The 21,638-nt window shown below is 44.7% G+C and overlaps 1 protein-coding gene across 1 annotated transcript; it reads left to right on the top strand.

The window, feature by feature from the left end:
* The first annotated feature begins 2,264 nt into the window (after positions 1–2,264).
* ALDOB (aldolase, fructose-bisphosphate B) lies at positions 2,265–19,806 on the top strand. Its single transcript, XM_081845442.1, has 9 exons — positions 2,265–2,422; positions 10,410–10,526; positions 11,323–11,534; positions 13,482–13,536; positions 14,171–14,331; positions 14,474–14,557; positions 16,858–17,032; positions 18,114–18,313; positions 19,232–19,806. The coding sequence occupies exons 2-9, from the start codon at positions 10,415–10,417 to the stop codon at positions 19,325–19,327; spliced, it is 1,095 nt and encodes a 364-aa protein (XP_081701568.1). The 5' UTR covers positions 2,265–2,422; positions 10,410–10,414; the 3' UTR covers positions 19,328–19,806.
* The last annotated feature ends 1,832 nt before the right edge of the window (positions 19,807–21,638 follow it).

The raw sequence follows: 21,638 nt of genomic DNA, 5'->3' as shown, positions 1-21,638 counted from the left end.
CAGACACACCCAGATCTCTTCAATAACTTGCTGGCTTAATTGCATATTCAAGGATATAAGGCACAATCAGCCACAGTTAAGCTTGTTCACAGTCCGCTAATTTCATGTAGAAGATGAAACACATGATTAAATTGTGTCTTCGTCCCGCCATGTTTTTAGATGCTTTGGTAGTTTTATCTTTTGTGTGTTTGCTGCGCTGGGCTCTTCTTGGAGGAAGATCTGGATATAAATCTAATAAATAAAAGTCTTTGTAGACAGGAATGAATAAACATTGCTGTTTCTTTCATGTCACTTGAAGCCAGCAGTTCACATGACAGCTGAAAGTTCTGCCTCTTGACTTAGCATGGGGAGAGAACCATCAGTGTTCCAGCAAACATTGCATCTCTCGATGGAAATGGGGTCTAATGTTCAAGGCCACTGAGCACTTAGGCTGTGTTTGAGAACAGGCTGGCTAAACAATCTCCAGGGCTCCTGGCTGTCCAATGAATTGCAAATAATCAATGAGAGCTGCAGTGGTGCAGAGAAGCCTTGCAGAAAATAAAAGCCCTTATGCAATAGCCACACCGTTTTAACAAAACACTTGTGAGAGATCCAAATATATTTTCTCCATCTGTTGTGAGTGAATTGCATTTCCCCAAAATGTGCATTGTGCGATTTTACACATCACAAGTCACAATAGTGTTATTGTTGTTATTTATTTGATTTGACTTCTTGCTTGCCCTTCACTATACAGTCCTACACTGTTACAAAACAACAACAACCCTAAATTCCTCTCTGCTTAGGCAAAGAGTCTTTCCTGAGACTGGCTAGAAGGGGCTGGGAGCTGGGGGCACTGTTATACAGTGGTTCCGCTCCTTCCTCCTGGGCCGTGTCCAGAAAGTGGTGTTGGAGGATGAGTGTTCAGACCCCTGGGCTCTCACTTGTGGGATGCCTCAGGGTTCCGTCCTCTCCCCCATGCTTTTTAACATCTATATGAAGCCGCTGGGAGAGATCATCAGGGGGTTTGGGCTGGGTGTTCATCAGTATGCCCCGTGGAATGCCCTCCCATCAGATGTCAGGGAAATAAACAAGGAAACCAACAGGCATCCCTATTTAGGGAAGTTTTTAAAGTTTGATGTTTTATTCTGTTTTTAATCTGTTGGGAGCTGCCCTGAGTGGCTGCGGAAACCCAGCCAGATGGGCGGGGTATAAATAAATTACTGTTGTTGTTGTTGTTTAAGCAAAACTAGTCTTTGGAAGTTTAAAACAATGTTCTCTGGGAAGAGGAATTGACTGTAAAACCATTCAGGTAGTTGTAGTGCTGTGTGAGGAACAGGGGTCTCCTAGCAATTCTCAGCACGTTTAAAAGCCACAGCTCCCAGAATTCCTTAGGGGAAGCCATGACTCTTTAAATGGGATGTGGGTGGCGCTGTGGGTTAAACCACAGAGCCTAGGACTTGCCGATCAGAAGGTCAGCAGTTCAAATCCCCGCGACGGGGTGAGCCCTCGTTGCTCGGTCCCTGCTCCTGCCAACCTAGCAGTTCGAAAGCACGTCAAAGTGCAAGTAGATAAATAGGTACCTCTCTGGTGGGAAGGTAAACGGCGTTTCCGTGCGCTGCTCTGGTTCACCAGAAGCGGCTTCATCATGCTGGCCACATGACCCGGAAGCTGTACACCAGCTCCCTCGGCCAATAAAGCGAGATGAGCGCCACAACCCCAGAGTCGTCCACAACTGGACCTTTGTGACTCTTTAATTTGGTATCACGGGGCTTTAAATCTATAGCGTGCATGTGGCCTATGACATTACCTGGGTTTGTTGCAAAAATTAAAAACAGCTTCACTGGAAATGCATCATTCCTTTGCCTCTTTTCATTCTGGCCATCTGTCCAGAGAGGAAAAAAATCCCACCAAGGCTTGTCAAAATAGCAACCCTACACAACCTTCTACAGAGAAGTTTCATGCTAATGCATAAATGGAAGAGCCTTTTGAAATGACCTGTATACAAACATGTACCTAGGAGCAGAATTTTAAAAGGCTGCAGTTAGGAATATGCATGCCTGAATTCAGGGAGCCTGGCTTTTTAGTCATGATGGTGCTGTCAGCCTCCTTGCGAAAACACAGCTATCTCCTGCCTGCTAATGCCTGTATGTTACATCCTATAGGTAGGAAGGCTCTGTTTGCACATGAAAGGGGGGGGCACATTTTATTGGCTGAGCTCTGTCACTGTTCAGTAGCCAATCAGAGCTGCTGAGTATTCGCACCTCTCCAACCAGCTTGAAGAAGAGGAAGAGAGGGGGGAGGAAAAATAAACTAGGAGAAAAGTTAACTAGTAACTGACATAGGAAGGTATAAATTGTTGCAGAGTTGCAGAGTTCGACCTGTTTGGCTGCAGCCACCTCACCAACAGGAATTTACGGCAGAGGCAGAGACAACCACCCAAACGGTGCGTGCGAATGAATGTTATACATGTTCTGAAAAGTTTATGGAAGAGCGAGACAGAGAGTGGGGTGTGTGTGTGTGTGTGTGTGTGTGTGTGTGCATGAGAGAAGCTTGGGTTTTATTACTGGATTAGTGTATGCTTATGTTTCCTCTCTCTACCTTATCACAGAAAACCCTTGAACAAAGACTGCATTTTGTTGCTAGAAGAAACACAAAGAAAGTGTGTCACTTTCTTTGCAAGTTGTCCAGCTGTTGCTTTTTAACCAGTGAATATTTCTTTCAGAAGGTTTCATGCAGCCTTGATACTGACTTTTTAAACGACAATAGTAATAATCATTCCATGCAAGGGATTTCTACCGTAGGCAAGAATTGTGTGTGGTACAGAATGAGTGAAATGGTATTAGGATGAATTGTTATAATATCTGGGGGTGCATTTCTCCTGACTAGAGTTTGGGTCATGCTTCGTATGAGCAAAGTGGTCTGTCCACGTGTAAGACATCCACCGAGGGTGTCTCTACCATTCGTAGGGACCCTTCCTCCCCAAGGCACAAATTGTGCACAAAAATAGAGGTTTTGCAGCTTAAAGGATGTCAAGGAGGCGGGACTGGGCTCTGGCAGTACCTTCCTCGCTTTCAACCCCCCTTTGTGCAAATTTCAACATTTCCAGCTTGTTATCTTGATCAGTGACTGCAGAAAGCTTGTTTTACAATCTGGGGCCCTGCCAGTGAGAACCAAATACTTGCAAGCTCATTTCATCAGTTGCAAACAACATGCGTTGCTGCCTTAGGCAAATGGGATTGCTGCTAAGTCCCAAACACACCCACCTTTCCTTTCTGCTTTGATCCACACTCGGTGCCTGGAACCTTCTGCTTTTGTAAGTATCTTCATGTCCCACAAAAAGTAGGCGTGTTGTCACCTAAATTCACTCCAGGATTGTTGCAGAAACCAAAGGTGCTGCCCAGACTCCCCTTCATAATTGTTGGCGACTCTCCATCCATGCAAAAGACCTTACCACAGCCAAGTCAAATGTAGATACGATACGATACAATAATCTTTATTGTCATTGTCCCATACAGAACAACGAAATTGAAAAAAATCTACATCAGACATTCAAAACCAACAATCCAGCTATCCCAGCCTGGTTAGCCCCCTAAAAACTTTGATACCCCATAATTAAATACAATATATTCCCATAGGGACTACCTTACACTGCGTTTAAAACCAAAATCGCCTTTGGATAGAAACTGTTTCTCAGATGGCTAGTCCTAGTCTTTATAACCCTGTACCTTCTTTCAGAAGGCAGAAGCTGAAAGAGATCATTTCCAGGGTGTGCACTAAGATGGGGGAATCTGTGACCACCCAATACTGCTAGACTACAACTCCCATCATCCTTGAGCATTGGCCATGCTGGCTGGGGCTGATGGGGCCTGGAGTACAACAACTTCAGATTCCCCACTGCCTGCCTGCCCAATAGCTAAGCATGGCAATGGTGCTTTTTGAAATGGTGTCGATAACTTGCTTGATGTACACTAGAGTTATGCAATACTGCAAAAGAAAAAAACACCTCCGCAAGAAAAGCTTTAAAAGAACAGCGGTGTGAGATTTATTTGATTGTTTGCAAAAATCCTCCCCTCACACCCCTCCCCCAGTGAAAACTGAAAGGATGCAGACCCTCCCAAGTGTCCCTGTTTTCCAGGGACAGTCCCAGATTTACTGAAGCCATCCCACTTTCTGATTCGATCCCAGAATGTCCTGCTTTTCCTATTTACATCGGAGAAATGTTGGAGGGTATGCAGTCATGCGACCCCCGAACCAAGGAGATAAGTAACTATACACCTGAAGGCAGCTCTGTATAGGGAAGTTTTCAAATGTTTATTATGTTTTTATATATGTTGGAAGCTGCCCAGAGTGGCTGGGACAACTGAGTCAGGGACATAAATAATTCAATTGTTGTTATTATATACAACATCCCTATTTTCATCAGGGAAATGTTGGAGGGTACGAAGGATGCCCCCGGAGTTTGAATTTATACACATTTCCCGATATCTATGAACGTATCCACAAAGAACACAGGAGCAGTAAAGGAAGTGAAAGTGTGTGTGTGTGTGTGTGTGTGTGTGTGTGTGTGTGAGAGAGAGAGAGAGAGAGAGAGAGAGAGAGAGAGAGAGGACGGAAGAGGCAAAAAAGGAAGAGGCAAAAAAGAAGTGGTGAAGCACTTCAAGCTGCAGAGGTGGGGTTCCAGGTAACACAATTTGTGCATACTACAGCAGCAGTTCTTTTAAAATGCAGCAATTATGCCATGGTGGAGCCTGCTAGGAAGAAGCTTTCAGTTTTCCAGCTGTGGTGCAAAGGCCACCACTTGAATATCCATTGCACCTCAAAAATTGGACCAGAAACAATCCCAGGGTCAGCTTCAGAAAGTGGCACATGGGATCAGGCAGCACAATTGAGCAGTGAATCACATGGCTGCATTCGCTCCAGAAATATCGGGAAAGGATTCTGCCCATGATACCCTTTTATACCCTCCATAATGCCTTTAAATGTCAACAAACTATCTTTGAAAGCTCAGTGAGATTATTCTTCATTTTTGCCTTCATATTTCCAGCATATAACTCAATCACATGCATCGTTCTAGCTGTGGGAGTGGCGGCAAGTAATGTAAGCCTTTAGGCAAAAGTAAATACAGTAGCAAAGGTCATAGAATTCTACCTGTTGCTACAGGGTTTATCCAGAATAAATTTACACTGGAGGGATGAAGGGGGTCTTAAAGATGGGACACCTAGGTCACCTAGAATATGGGATCACAGAATTGTAGAGTTGGAAGGGACCCTGAGGGTCATTTAGTCCAACCCCCTGCAATGCAGGAATCTCAGCTAAAGCATCCATGACAGATGGCCATCCAACTTCTGCTTAAAAACCTCCAAGGAAGGAGAGCCCACTACCTCCTGAGGGTTTTGTCAATCCTGGTTTAATAGGAAAACTATTTCTTCTGCTGATACAGAATGAGCACGTGAAGCTTAAAAAGAGGTCCATAGGTCAGCTATTTGTGCTTTGAATGTATGCTGTGATTGCACCCTTAAACAAAACCCACATTTAAGGAATCCCTAATTATGAGAGGGGACGCGGGTGGCGCTGGATCAGAAGGTCGGCGGTTCGAATCCCCGCGACGGGGTGATCTCCCGTTGCTCAGTCCCTGCTCCTGCCAACCTAGCAGTTCGAAAGCACATCAAAGTGCAAGTAGATAAATAGGTACCGCTCCGGCGGTAAGGTAAACAGCGCTTCCGTGCGCTGGTCTGGTTCGCCAGAAGTGGCTTAGTCATGCTGGCCACATGACCTGGAAGCTGTACGCCGGCTCCCTCGGCCAATAAAGCGAGATGAGCGCCACAACCCCAGAGTCGGGCACGACTGGACCTAATGGTCAGGGGTCCCTTTACCTAATTATGAGGGATGTCCAGAAATTAAGCAAGGTCAGATACTGTGTTTGATCCCCTCAGACTCCCAAATTTGGAGGTCAAGTTGTGTGACTTAGCCAGGAATTCCTCCACCCCAGCCCCCTGCAAGAATCTTATGAACTGTAGTTTACACTCTCACAGAACTACAATTTCCAGTACCCTTAACAAACTACAGTTCTTATGACTTTTTAAGTGTGTGTGCTGTGCTTGCAGCCCAAATCTTAAGGTGATTTGCCTGTTGTTGTTTTTAAGGGAAAGATGGCAGTTTTGGCAGTTATGTGCAAGGGTTTGGGTTAGAAAATCCAGGGAGAGATTGCAGAACTGTATGTCCACCCAAACTGCCACAACACCACCTCCTTTTAAGGTGACCTGAAAAATGAGGATGTGCCAAGAATTTTGAAATCTCCCCTTTCTTATTTCCTCAAACTCCTGTACTTTGGTCCCCAGTCAGTTGCAACATTAACAGAAGGCAACCTTTGTGCTGATATTAGTAGATATTTTGATCTACTGTGTTTTTTTTTCTGCTTCCCTAAGCAGGGGCCTGGGGAATGGCCAAATTCCAGCACTATTGACAATTCATGTCAATGTCCTGTTGTACCTTTGCCAGGGACTTGAATGAGGCAAACAGCCTTGTTTGCTTAAAATGCCTCTGACGTCTCTAAATTTGGGACGTCCCGTGGAACGATGCTGCCTTTTCTAGTATTGAACTTTTTGTGCTTGGGGAAACATTATTGATTTTAAAGCAGACATAATCATCAGCAGTTACCGTATATATGAGACCTGAACCCTAATGGAGAAAAAAGCCATTTGGGAAATGAACAACTGAAGCAAAAACCTGTTGTGTTGTGAATGACAATCTTAGAAATAACCAGGGTGACTCTCTTTGTTAGATGGGCTGTCTTCTGGGGGTGGAGGGGAAGCACTGTGATCCTTGCTTATTCTCAACTGGGTCTCCATCTTCATTTGGGGGTGTGTGGAATCCAAGTCCTCATGACTCTAAAGATTAATTACCTTGAAAGCTCAAAGGAACTGTGAAGAGTAGCAGGTCTTAGGTCAGTGATGGCGAACCTTTTAGAGACCGAGACCCCAAACTGCAACCCAAAACCCACTGATTTATCGCAATGTGCCAACACGGCAATTTAACTTGTATATCTCATTTTTTTTCTGTGTGTTTCACGTTTCTTCTTTATGACTGCTGTTGTAATAAATAATCCTTCATAAAAGTTACTGCGTTACATTCTTCATTAAATTATCTTTCCATTGATATATAATTTTATGGTATAACTCAGTGCTTTTTTTTATTTAAAAAATGTTTAGGGGTACTCTCATTTTGACTCCAGAAAATCATCACCCGTGGGCGGGGGGGGGGGGGGAGATAAATAAATACAGTTCAAATTGGGAAAAATAAATAAAGTGGTACCTCAGTTTTCAAAGAGCTTAGTTCTCAAACTACTTGGAAGCTACAGCCCTGCTGGGGTGACGGCGCACATGTCCACAGACAGGGCTCTGAGTGCCCTCTCTGGCACGCGTGCCATAGGTTTGCCACCACTGTCTTAGGTGTTACTGGCAAGGAACTAAGCTCCCTGGGATGCAAGCCCGGGCAGTGTGTATGGAGGTTCTGGACTGCCCAGATAAAAAGACCCCCTTCTTCGACTCACTGATGGGGTCCAAAGGAAAGCAGAGCAATATATCTGACACCAGCTTGACTGCAGGAGTTGCTGGAAGGAGGGGTACAATGCACTATCCTCTGTGCTTTTCTTCTTTAAAAAAATGTTTAGGGGTACTCTCATTTTCCTACGCATATTGAAATACTGCCCCTCAGTGAGGCAAAACTTAGATTCACAAAATGTTTAGGGGTATGCGTACCCCTGCATCCCCCCCCCAGAAAAAAAGCAGTGACTATCCTACTGTCTTAGGGACGTGGGTGGCGCTGTGGGTTAAACCACAGAGCCTAGGACTTGCCGATCAGAAGGTCGGCGGTTTGAATCCCCGCAACGGGGTGAGCTCCTGTTGCTTGGTCCCTGCTCCTGCCAACCTAGCAGTTCGAAAGCACAAAGCGCAAGTAGATAAATAGGTACCGCTCCGGCTGGAAGGTAAACAGCGTTTCCATATGCTGCTCTGGTTCGCCAGAAGCGGCTTAGTCATGCTGGCCACATGACCCAGAAGCTGTACGCCGGCTCCCTCGGCCAATAAAGTGAGATGAGTGCCGCAACCCCAGAGTCGGTCACGACTGGACCTGATGGTCAGGGGTCCCATTACCTTTTTTATCCTACAGTCTTAGGGACTCCACTCTGGATTCCTGTAGGGTTTACTCCCAAAGATATCCAGGGGCATCTTACCCATAGATGCTAGTGGCGCGGGGTGCTAGGGTGCCAGGGAAGAGGCGGAGACTGGATAAAGTGCCTCCTGGCACCAGCTTGCTGCCCTCACCCGCCTCCGCCATGCCACGCTGAAGCAGCACCACACCTGGAGCCTCCGTCTGCCGTGGCCACCGCGGCACGAAGCGGCCAGCTGAGCCAGGAGCCAAGACGTCCAGCCTTCACCTCTTCCCTGCCAGAGGAGCCGCCCTCCAGCCACTGCCCGCTTCCTCCAGCCCGCCGGCAGCGCTGTCCTCCCTAAAAAAGGTTGACAACTCTGGGAAATGAGGGGGGGGGCAGCTCCAGAGGGAGCCGTGTACCACAGCGCCGGACATGCTTAAGACGGTCCTGAAGGTATCCGACAAGGCAGTGGAGGTTTAGCGTCAGAGTTTTCCATGTCCTAGATGGGCTACCTTTCCAGGTTGACGAGCCTCACCTGCTCCCCACTTTCCCTCCACATCACGTACAGAAACTCCCTTAAAAGTTTCTAAAAGGTGGAGGTTAACCAAACAAGCAAGCAAAGCAGAACAGTGATCTGCAATCCAGGCAAGGTTTTAGGGTTTGCTGTGCCCCTGTGTGTTGCAGCGGCTAAATGATGCAACTCTACCTTGACTTGCAAACCCCTTTCTGCAGTTTCAGGTGTTGTCCACAAGATAGCAGTTTAGACTCAAAGCATCTTGCATTACAGTTAGGCCTAACATATCCACGTGAAATCCAGAAATTCCTCCTCTTCCTATAAACCTGAAAACCTTTCAGCTCCACATGAATAATACCCGGGAAAGAGTGAAAAGCTGTACATTAGCAAACAGTAGCAAGGCAGGCCAGGCGAAAGAAGGGGGCTTGTTAGCATTAGGGCAAAGCCTTTGCTGAGTGGAAGATCAAATAGTTACCTAGAAACAAACATTCTAATCTACGCAGATAAATTTGCTGAGATTGCAGTTAAAGATGCATAGCTTTGGTGTTCTGTCCAATCTGTGGCCGCCCTGAGCACAAAACTACATGTCTCCTGTAGCTAAAGGTAAAGGGACCCCTGACCGTTAGGTCCAGTTGCGGACGACTCTGGGGTTGCGACGCTCATCTCGCTTTATTGGCCGAGGGAGCCGGTGTACAGCTTCCGGGTCATGTGGCCAGCATGACTAAGCCGCTTCTGGCGAACCAGAGCAGTGCACGGAAATGCCGTTTACCTTCCCGCCAGAGTGGTACCTATTTATCTACTTGCACTTCATGCTTTCGAACTGCTAGGTTGGTAGGAGCAGGGACCAAGCAACAGGAGCTCACCCCGTCGCGGGAATTCGAACCACCTACCTTCTGTTCGGCAAGTCCTAGGCTATGTGGTTTAACCCACAGCACCACGCGCATCCCTTTTCTCCTGTAGCTAGGGATGAGCTAATCTAATTCATGCTAGTTGGGACCGATGGGAGCTGGAATATGGCAGCATCTGGAAAGCCACAGACTCCCCATCTTTGCTCTGATGAAACTTACATCCTTGGAGGCTGGTTTTGGCTGAAGAAGAGAAGGAGGAAGAAGGTAGCACCAGAAAAAAGATGCACAATGGTAGTAATAGTTGTTGGTGTAAGAAAATGCACTATCTAGATCCCAGCACAATCTAAAATGGACTTCAACACAAGCAGCAGTTTACATTTTGGCTAGGTGGATTTAAAAAACAACAACTTGTATTTTGCTTTGCTTTGTTTTATTAAACTAGCTATATGTTAGAGAGGATGGAATCAGATAAGACAGAACCTTAAAACACAATTATATTTGTTGTGCAATTGTCTTTTCTTGAATTGGAATATAACTGTTGTGTAACAAATGTAACTTACTATGTAGAAAAAAGAATATATATATATTTTAAAAAACTGGCTACATGTTTGGGCTGCCATATTTCAAAAAGCAAAAGCCAGGACACCCAAAAATTGTTGAGTTCTTTTTAGAAAGACCCCAAAATTGTTGAGCTCTTTTATACAAAAAACACGAAAGCACCACCTTTCAGAAATTCCCCCTGGACATCAGTTCCACCTTTTGATATACCGGTAAAATGCCCTCTTATTGTTCTGCTATTTAAAACATAGCATCATCTGGTCCTATCTTGTGTGGCATCCAGAATGCAAAACAAAACATCAAATGGTTAAAAACATTGGTTTGGACTGTTTTCTAACCTGGAATTATGGTTTGATTTCAGCCATCATGACCCATCAGTTTCCAGCCCTCTCTCCTGAGCAGAAGAAATCCCTCTCAGACATAGCTCAGAGGATCGTGGCCACAGGCAAAGGAATCCTGGCCGCAGATGAATCTGTTGGTGAGTTTTTAAATCACTAGTCAGTAAGACTTGTTTTAAATCACGAGTCAGTAAGACTTTCTTTCTTTCTTTCTTTCCTTCCTTCCTTCCTTCCTTCCTTCCTTCCTTCCTTCCTTCCTTCCTTCCTTCTTTCCTTCCTTCCTTCCTTCCTTCCTTCCTTCCTTCCTTCCTTCCTTCCTTCCTTCTTTTTTTCTTTGCAGACTCTTTCTTGCTGGTATAATCTTAAAATTTACAACCAGGGGAAGGTTCATTTTTGGAATAAAAAATTTTCAGAGTAGTTTTACAGTTATATCAAAAATTACAGATTTGGTTATACTATTAGAAACACATAGACAGATAATTATGAAATTATTAACTGTTTATATTTGGACAACTTTTTCTGCTGTACTTTGTTGGAAGGAGAAAAATAATCATTTCCTTAATAACAATTTAAACAATTTATTTAACTAGAGCAATAACATTATAGCATATGTATCCATGTTTGTTAACTGATGAGGTTAAAGGTTTGTTTTTTTAAAAAAAACCCTTAGACTGAGTTTTAGCACACAAGAAAAACTTAAAACAAATCCTTATTTCCTGAAGAATAGCCTTTGGACTATAATGGAACTTAAATAGAAAACTATCTTTAGAAAGCTTTTTCCTCCAAAAGCATTTTATTTTTAAAAATCTGATTTAAATTTTAAAAATCTGATTTAAATTTTAAAAATCTGATTTAAATAAAAAAAATCTGATTTATTTATTTTTTAAATAATTGATTTTTATCCACCCTGCTTTGCTCTTTGGCAACTTTTCACAGGTACTATGGGTAACCGGCTGCAGCGCATCAAAGTGGAGAACACAGAAGAGAACCGTAGGGCCTTCCGAGACATCCTCTTCTCTTCCGACGCCTCCATCAATCAGCAGATAGGGGGTGTCATTTTTTTCCACGAGACCCTCTATCAGAAGGACAACACTGGCAAGCTCTTCCCTACTGTCATCAAGGACAAGGGCATCGTGGTTGGAATCAAGGTGAATATCTTCTCCATAATTACCTGTACGAAGGCCAAGAGGTCTGACCAGTGTCTTCACACTGGAGAGCCAGTGGGGTGTCGTGGTTAAGAGTGGCAGTCTTGTAATCTGGTGAATTGGGTTCGCTTCCCCGCTCCTCCACATGCAGCTGTTGGGTGACCTTGGGCTAGTCACACTTCTCTGAAGTCTCTCAGCCCCACTCACCTCACAGAGTGTTTGTTGTGGGGGAGGAAGTGAAAGGAGAATGTTAGCTGCTTTGAGACTTCTTTGGGTAGTGATAAAGCAGGATATCAAATCCAAACTCCTCCTCCTCCTCCTCCTCCTCCTCCTCCTCCTCCTCCTCCTCTTCTTCTTCTTCTTCTTCTTCTTCTTCTTCTTCTTCTTCTTCTTCTTCTAGTTCTCCTGTCTCTGCACCTCGAGCACCGCCTCTCCACACATGAACCAAACCGGACACTGTGTCCCATCATCTGAGACCTGTCTCCATGTGTCCTCTCTGGGTTCAGTGAGCGGCGACATGAGAACAGGCCTTTTCGGTGTTGGCTCCTCCGCTTGTAGAATGCTCTCCCCAGGAAAGCATGCCTGGAGTCATCCCGATCTGTTGCTTTGCACCAGGCAAAACCTTTCAATTCACCCAGCACTGAATTGGGAAGGTAACAAGTTGTGCCTGTGGCCTCTTTGTTGTGCTCATTCTTTTAAGTGGGGTAGGTCGGATATCACAGAGATGTCAGTTAGAAGGGACCCCAACGGTCATCTAGTCCAACCCCCTTCAATGCAGGAATCTTTCACCCAACACGGGGCTCAAATCCATGACCCTGAGATAAAGAGTCTCATGCTCTACCAACTGAGATAGGTATCTTTTTTTCCCTATCTACCAACTGAGCTATGCCAATTTAGGATGTGTGTGTGTGTGTGTGTGTGTGCGCGCGCACGCACGCACACAATTTAGGTCTTGTTTTACTGCTGTTATTAGTCTTTAAGGCTTTTTTCTATTTTTATCATTACACTTTGGTGTAAAAAGTGACTGTTTTTATAGCAAGGGCCTGTGGCAGCTCTATTTTGTTAAAAAAATATTATTATTATTATAATTATTATTATTTACATTCATATACCCCCTTTAACTTCCAAGGATTTGTGACTCCTCACAACAACCCTGTGAGATAGTTTAGGCTAAGAGATGATGATGGAACCAAGGTTAGCCAGTGAGCTTCATGGCGTAGCGGGGATTCGAACCCTGCTCTCCCAGGTCCTAGTCCAACACTCTAACCATTACACTACACTGGCTATGAAAGCAGGGATAGCGTGACATATAGGAGTATTTGGTGCTAACACCTTCAGAGTCATTTGTTGGTGCGATTTAGACAGAAGAACATAGGTTATGCAGTGATGTAGGTCAGGCTTCCTCAACCTCATTCCTCCAGATGTTTTTGGCCTGCAACTCCCATGATCCCTAACTAGCAGGACCAGTGGTCAGGGATAATGGGAATTATAGACTCAAAACATCTGGCGGGCCGAGGTTGAGGAAGCCTGATATAGATCATATAAATCAGGTGTGGGGAACCTTTGTCCCTGCTGGCGTTGTTGAGCTACACCAGGCATAGGCAAACTCAGCCCTCCAGATGTTTGGGGACTACAACTCCCATCATGCCTGATCTGTTAGCTAGGGATGATGGGAGTTGTAGTCCCAAAACATCTGGAGGGCCGAATTTGCCTATGCCTGAGCTACACCTTCCACCTGCCCAGGCAAGCATGGCTAATGGCCAGCGATGGTGGTAGTGGTAGTTTAGCAACATCTGGAGCCCCAGAGGTTCTCCATACATGACATTGATCAAGCGCATACCAGTGCATTGTATGTATCAACCAATCCATAGCTTAGATGCAATGGCCCTGTACCAATCTGTATAGTCATTCTGGGAGCGTTTTGCTAATGCTTGTGTTTAACATCCACAGCTGGACAAAGGCACAGCTCCATTGGCAGGAACGAACGGAGAGACCACGATTCAAGGTGAGATATTTCTTTCCTCTGAACCTTGAAATATGAGAGAGCGCGTCAGTTCCAAACAGAATTTGTTAAAAATTCTGTTGATACCACATCTGTCGGCCCAGGATACCTGAAGGAGCGTCTCCACCTCCATCGTTCAGCCCGGACACTGAGATCCAGTGGTTCCCTCACTGAGAGAAGTGAGGTTACAAGGAGCAAGGCAGAGGGCCTTCTTGGTAGTGGCTCCCGCCCTGTGGAACGCTGTCCCTTCAGATGTCAAGGAAATAAACAATTATCTGACTTTCCAAAGACATCTGAAGGCAGCCCTGCATTAGGAAGTTTTTTATGCTTGATATTTTATCGCATTTTAAATATTCTGTTGGGAGCCGCCCAGAGTGGCTGGGGAAACCCAGCCAGATGGGCGAGGTATAAATAATAAATACAGTAATTTTATTTCATAAAATGTAGACACTGCTTGATTGTGTAAAAATAAAACTCCCTCAAAGCAGCTTGCAAAATGATAAAACCATAACACCAGGGGGAAAGTATGAGAAGTTAAAATTCTGATTAAAACTCACGCTACTTAAAATGCAGCCCTCTGCACTTGGGATACAAATCTTCTAAAAGGCCCCATCCTTCTTCTCTTTTTTGCCTTCAGGTTTGGATGGCCTTGCTGAGCGTTGTGCCCAGTATAAGAAGGATGGAGCTGACTTTGGCAAGTGGCGTGCTGTGTTGAAAATTACAGATACGACCCCCTCCACTCTTGCCATCCAGGAGAACGCTAATACGCTGGCACGTTATGCCAGTATCTGCCAACAGGTATACCCTCTCAATAACTCAATGTTTTCCTGACAACTTGGTGGTGGGAGGGTGTGACAGCTTTTTGGGTCCTTTCCCTATGGATATGAACTTAGAACCTAGTTCATCTAGAAGCCCATTAAATTCTCACTTGAATCTTCAGCATGGGCTAGTCCCCATCGTGGAGCCTGAGATCCTGCCCGATGGAGACCATGACCTCCAACGGTGCCAGTACGTGACAGAAAAGGTAAGGGTGGCATCAGAAGCACACCTCAACGTTGCTGCACCTCAACGATGTCAGGAGAAGGTTGGCAATAAGTCACACTGCATTAGTGAAGCTTCAAGGAAACACAGCTGGTTCCGGAGGCCAGGTCTAGTGAGTGCAGCAACTCATCCCAGTAGATCTTGCCCCTATGAGGCAGTGGCAAGGACCAAAGGTCTCTGCCATCACACAGCTCCTCCTCCCTAAGGTCCTTCCCAAGCGATCTGAGACTCCATTGCCTTGAGAGCCAGTGTGGTGTAGTGATTAAGAGTGGTAGACTTGTAATCAGGTGAACCGGGTTCGCATCTCCGCTCCTCCACATGCAGCTGCTGGGTGACCTTGGGCTAGTCACACTTCTTTGAAGTTTCTCAGCCTCACTCACCTCACAGAGTGTTTGTTGTGAAGGAGGAAGGGAAAGGAGAATGTTAGCCTCTTTGAGACTCCTTCGGGTAGTGATAAGGTGGGATATCAAATCCAAACTACTACTACTACCTCCTCCTCCTCCTCCTCCTCCTCCTCCCCTTCTTCTTCTTCTTCTTCTTCTTCTTCTTCTTCTTCTTCTTCTTGTCTGTCTGGCCTCTTCAGACCTCTTCTGGTTCTGGGAGACCAGGGGAGAGGGGAGCTGGTCGCAGCAGGAGGGGGAGATGCCTTGGCTTCTTCACCAGCCTGACTCATTTCTGCCTCTTGGCCTCCCTCCTCTCCAGCCTCCCCTTGTGACACTGGTTCAGTACTGCTCTCTGCCACAGACTCCTCCTTCTCACTAAACCCTGTTACCTCTTCAGCTTCTCCTCCTCCCAGTCTGTTCCCTCTTCTCCCTCTGACCACTCATCACCATCACACCATGGTTCCCCAGACTCTGAACCTTCTTCCCTTGTGGGTTCCCTAGCAGGTGCCTCTTCCCCTCTCCTCTGTGTCCAGCCAGCCCATCACAGATAAAAAGCCTTTAAACTGAGAATTATTTCTCAACTTCAAGGCTCTCTGCTGAAAAGCTATGCCCAAAGGCTGTCTATTCTTCCTGGGAGTCTGAAAATAATACTGAAGACAGTGTCCCTATGCCATGGCTTACTGTACAAATGGGTCTTCCGTGCAGAAAAGCACATGCACACTCTGATAAGTGCATTATGCACCTATCCATCTATCCATTATCATGCATGTGGTGTGTGCACATCGAACAGCTAGCCCCACCCCTGCTGTAGTGTATTTTTTTTAAAAAAATAATTTTTATTGAATTTTGCTTCTTACATAAATCCAAAGGAAAAAAACAGTCCAACATTCAAACCAAAAATAAAGATAAACAAAAACATAAAAATACATATTAACTAAATAAAAAAAATTTCCCTCCACCATTTACCTATAATTAATATTCTAAATTATCAATCATCAACATTCTAATCTTTTGAGATGACTTCTGTCCACCTCAACACGAGTCACACTTTCCCTTAATTACCATAACTGCCTTCGTTACATGTTTCTCATTTCTTGGTGTTACATGGTTTATTTATAATAACTGTTTTGTATTTTGCAAAAATTAGTCAAAGCATAAAGGTTTTACTTGAGAACAATGTTTTTTAAAATAGATTTTATAACACTCCCATTCATTACTGAACTTTTGGTTTGTTTGGTCCTAATTATTTCTGTCATTTTAGCAAGCTCAATGAATTCAAATAATTTTATCTGCCACTCTTCTTTTGTTGGAATCTCCTCTCCCTTCCGTTTTCTGGCAATAAGCATTCTTGCCGCTGTTGTGGCATATAAAAATATCCTTCTTTTATCGCTTGGGATATCTTGTGTTAGTAAACCCAAAAGAAATGCTTCCGGCTTTTTAACAAATGTTTGTTCAAACATTTTTTTTCAGTTCTTCATAGATACTATGATTTTCGTACACCCCCACCACATATGCAACATTGTTCCTTCTGCCCGCTTACACCTCCAACATTTATTCGAGTTTGTTTTATACAACTTTGCTAGTTTACTAGGTGTCAGATACCACCAATAGAACACCCCTGCTGTAAAGCAGGCTTCCTCAACCTCGGCCCTCCAGATGTTTTTGGCCTACAACTCCCATGATCCCTAGCTAGCAGGACCAGCAGTTAGGGATGATGGGAATTGTAGTCTCAAAACATCTGGAGGGCCGAGGTTGACGAAGCCTGCTGTAGAGTAACTCTGCTTAGAGGTAGTAATCCTGTGCACACTTACTTTGGAGTGGACCCATTTGAATAAAGTGGGACTAATCCTACACATGTATACTCAAACATGTTTCACTCCAACTTCTTCTCATGTCCCAGGTGCTGGCTGCTGTGTACAAGGCCTTGAACGACCACCATGTCTACCTGGAAGGAACATTGCTTAAGCCCAACATGGTGACTGCGGGGCATTCTTGTCCCAAGAAGTACACCCCCGAAGAGGTGGCCATGGCCACAGTGACAGCTCTCCATCGCACCGTCCCAGCAGCTGTTCCAGGTCATTCTCCAGCCCTTGCAATCTGTCAGGGTTTTCTTTAAGGATGTGTCTTGGCCACCCCAATCTGCTCTTTACTTGATTTACAGATGTGTGTCCATTGCATTTGATTTGCAAGTATGCTTTTGGTCAAGTTGCTGGCTGCCAATCAACCAGACATGTGAAGAGACTCTGTAGAATAGTGTCGGTCACATCCACGGCATACATTGAAAACACTTTTAAAGCACACACGGCTTCCGCCTGAGAGCTGTAGTTTGTTAAGGATGATGGGAATCTTTGGTAAACTACATTTCCCAAGATTCTTTGGGGGAAGCCATAGGCTTTAAAAAGATGGCATGGATCGAGTGACATTGAATAATGTAAACATTCTGTCTACAGTGGTACCTCAGGTTAAGTACTTAATTCGTTCCGGAGGTCCGTTCTTAACCTGAAACTGTTTTTAACCTGAAGCACCACTTTAGCTAATGGGGCCTCCTGCTGCCGCCACGCCACCGGAGCACAATTTCTGTTCTCATCCTGAAGCAAAGTTCTTAACCTGAAGCACTGTTTCTGGGTTAGTGGAGTCTGTAACCTGAAGCGTATGTAACCTGAAGCGTATGTAACCTGAAGTGTATGTAACCCGCGGTACCACTGTACTGACGAAAGGCTTAATTAGCTCAGCCTCATAGGCAAGCCATCACTTTATCCTACAAGTCATATTCAATCAGAGGAATGTCATTGTTAAAATGAAGAATTGCTTAAGCCCAACATGAGAATCTCTGTCTCTTTTTTATTTCCTCTTGGAAGCTGTTTTCTATTTCTTTTTTCTTATATCTCTCTCTCTTCATGCTTTTAACTTAGATTAATGTTGGGCAAAAAAATTGAGAATAAGTTTTGTATTTTTTATAAACTCTAATCAAGATTATTTTTTTAAACACACACACACTTGCAAGCAAAGCCGCGAAAGTTAGCTTTGTAGGAACTCCAATGAGAGTGACCCCTATGATAACAGCATCACAATTAATCCAACCCCACCCTCCTGTCCATTTTGACAAATTAAGTCTTCAATCTTTATGGTAATCTTGCCTTCTGATTCCACCTGCAGGCATCTGCTTCCTTTCCGGGGGCCAAAGCGAGGAGGAGGCTTCCGTCAACCTCAATGCCATCAATCTCTGCCCTCTGCCTAAACCTTGGAAGCTGACTTTCTCCTACGGGCGGGCCTTGCAAGCATCGGCTCTGGCTGCCTGGTCTGGGAAGCCTGAGAACAAGAAGGCTGCCCAGGAGGCTTTCTGCAAACGAGCAAAGGTAAGAGGGGAAAGAGCCTGAGCTCAGTGGCAGCCAGCCAACTTTGCACTGAAAAGGTCCCAATCTCCGATTTCATTTCCAAGGAGGGCTGGGAGATATGCCCCTCTCTCAAATCCTGAAGATCTGCTGCCAGCTGGTCTAGATCAACCTTTTTATACCTACCGCCCACTAATGCATCTTTCTGGATGGTAAAATTTCCTTACTGCCCACCAGTGCTCGATGGAAGGAGGATTCAGCTTGTGCCGTAGAACCCCCTACCGCCCACCTAGAATCCTGAAAGGGCCACTAGTGGGCAGTAGGGACCAGGTTGACAACCCCTGGTCTAGATAATTACATGGTTTGACTTGGTATAAGGTAGTTTTTTTCTCACCTTTTAAGACAGTATAATTAAAAGAACCAGTGCAGAGAAGTACGGAGAATAGCATTAGAGGGAACTGGGTCAGTACTTGATTAGAATCTAGTACACCTTGCCTGTGGTACTTGAGCATCTTGATAAAAGTTAAGTTTTTAAGTGAATGCTTAAAAGCCAACATGTGGGTGCAGAAAAAGTTAACTGAAAACAGGTAAATCATATAGGTATCACCAAAAGGATTGGGACTGGTTGCCACTGTCTTTAGAGCACACACCACACCCAAACATGGGTTTTCTTGCTGCATAATGTGTGAGATTGCCCTGATTCCCAGTTTGTCACAAAGTGCTTTTCAGGGGCAGAGAAAGGAAGGAAGGAAGGAAGGAAGGAAGGAAGGAAGGAAGGAAGGAAGGAAGGAAGAAGTAATAGATTTAGATTGTGTATGGACTAGTACTCAGTCTCCATTGATTCCAGAAATTTTTTTGGGTGTACATAGCTATGGTGTTTGGTTGTCTCTCCCCCCTTTTTTATTAAAAAAAAAATTGACCAGCTGTTATTTTTATTTCCAGATAAATGGCTTAGCCTGCAAAGGTCAATACACCACCTCTGGGAAGACTGGCGGAGCAGCCACCCAGTCGCTTTTCACTGCCAGTTACACATACTAATTAAGAAAATGGTACAGCTAGCTTGCCCCTCTTTGTAGCTGGCAGGAGATCCAAAGGGAAAACATCTCACATTACATCCCCATCAGAAGCGGCAAATAAATGGATTGGAATAAAAGGTCCCACTACGCACTTCTAATCCTTCAGCACAAAGTTAAAATAACTTCACCGCATCTACACATTCCAAAATAACTTGACTGGTTTTACGGATCCATCCTTCACTGGCTTTAATCCTCTCCTTGGACAGCTGGTTTTGTTTTGTTTTTTAAAGATTTCTCCCATAGCCAACTGGGGAGCTGGATAAGAGGCCTTGTGTTTTTTCTCCACCCCTGATAACATTGCCAGCTGAGACAGAACAACAGCCAAGAGAGAGAGAACATGAAACACACTCTTTAATCCATAATGTCTTCGATGTATAAACTGTGAATCAATTTCCTGTCAAAGTGAAAAGATTAAATGAAATAAAAATTGATAAACTTTAACTGTGTATTTCCATTTATTTGCCCTGTCATGGTATTTTTGTCATGGCATGTCAACTATTCCTTTTTAGAGTGTTTCCAGGTGATCTGTACATTGAGCAGTATTCCTGCTTTGTTTGCAGGCAAATTAGATTGATTTACTTAATTAGCATTGTGATGTTAACATGTGAGTGTCTGGAGGTGAAATAGTTAAACAGGTTACCCAATCAGAAACTGGGGGTGGAGTCAGAGGGACTATAAAACCAGCTCTGGGAGGGGTGAAGGGAGGAGTTCGTTGGGAGGTTGGTTGGAGTGGGAGTGAATTGGGATAGAGTCTGTGGGTAGGTTGAGTTAGTGTAGTGAAATAAGCTGAGTCAGGAACAGTTAGGAACTAGGAAAACAAGTAAATATTTGAGAGGTGGTTTAGTGAGTGAGAGCTGGTAGTGAAAGTTACAGGTCTGGATAGGCACCCCATGATTGTAATTGACCGATACTGTTTATGAAACCACATGCTTGTTAAACTGCAATAAATAAACAGAAGTTTATGTTCCAATTTAACCCTGACTGGACTCAGTATTGTACCCCGTAGGGCCTGGGTGGTGGCAGCAGGAACTAAAGTGGTGGCACAGGGATCAATGGACAGTGGAATGTCCAGGGACCCTGTGTGATCACTACAAGCATTCCCTCTTGATTTGCATGTGGAGGGATTAAATGACATCGCATCAAAGCAAGTGTTATGTACTGAGTCGAATAGGATCCAAACTGCAGCAGTCTGATTGATCCTAGAACAATAGGATCCAAAAGGCAGCAGTCTGATTGGTCCTAGAACAATAGGATTCAGAATGCAGCAGTCTGATTGGTCCTAGAACAATGCAGCAGTATGATTGGTTGGCAGGAACCACCCAATCATGCTCCAGATTGAAGTGAATCCACAACCTGATTGGTTTACAGTACAATTCCGGAATTAGCCAATCATGTGCAGCCCATTGTGTAAATAATGTATATAAGGCAGATACTTTGAGGGGACTTTCATTCATTCCTCCTCACCACTATGAGCTGAATAAAGAGCATGAAATCACTTTGCGACTCCGAGTATATTTCAGCAAGGATTAGCCCAAACTTTGGGGCATGTTTCCCATCACTTATTGCAGAAGTCCCAGCTATAATTGTGCAACTGGTATGCAATTGACTTCCAGGCTCTTCCTATATTTGAGCGGGAGTTAGAAAAAGAGAGCTCTTTTCAGGGAGCCAGTCTTCACAAGCCCCAAGCACTTGGCTTTTGTACCCAAATGAAAGTGAGGCCAGCATGGGATGTCTTGCACATGAGTCAATGAAGGAGGTTTCGTTGGGCGTTCGGATCAGCGGAGAACCACCACTTCTGCCTGCTTTTCTGCTCTCTCTCTTTGACTATATGTAAGGTTTGACACCTAGACAGCAACAGCCATATCATCAGTATCAACAGCCAGCAATTTCCTAACAGATAAAAGAGGGAGCAAGATATACGATAACAGGTAAAAGAGTAAGAGCACTTTACAATATTTGCACCCCATCTTTCTTTCTTCCAACCAGCTCAGGACAGCTTACATGGGGCTTACATGGACACGGGGGGCACTATGGTCTAAACCACTGAGCCTCTTGGGGTGCTGATCAGAAGGTTGGTGGTTTGAATCCCTGCGATGGGTTGAACTCCTATTGCTCCTGCCAACCTAGCAGTTCGAAAGCACACCAGTGCAAGTAGATAAATAGGTACCGCTCCGGCGGGAAGGTAAACGGCGTTTCCGTGCCCTCTGGTTTTTCGTCAGGGTCCCATTGTGCCATTGTGCTGGCCACAGGACCCGGAAAGCTGTCTGTGGACA

This window comes from Podarcis erhardii (assembly GCF_964252035.2).
Source record: "Podarcis erhardii genome assembly, chromosome: 17".
NCBI lineage: Eukaryota > Metazoa > Chordata > Lepidosauria > Squamata > Lacertidae > Podarcis > Podarcis erhardii.
The sequence above is the reverse complement of the archived record's forward strand: the minus strand, read 5'-3'. Positions and strand labels throughout refer to the sequence as shown.

Bases quoted from the DNA above. Each gene is read 5' to 3' on its own strand.
- ALDOB (XM_081845442.1), top strand. From the start codon at position 10,415: ATGACCCATCAGTTTCCAGCCCTCTCTCCTGAGCAGAAGAAATCCCTC. The intron at 14,332-14,473 runs GTATACCCTCTC...TTGAATCTTCAG, and splicing joins ATGCCAGTATCTGCCAACAG to CATGGGCTAGTCCCCATCGT. The intron at 14,558-16,857 runs GTAAGGGTGGCA...CTCATGTCCCAG, and splicing joins GCCAGTACGTGACAGAAAAG to GTGCTGGCTGCTGTGTACAA.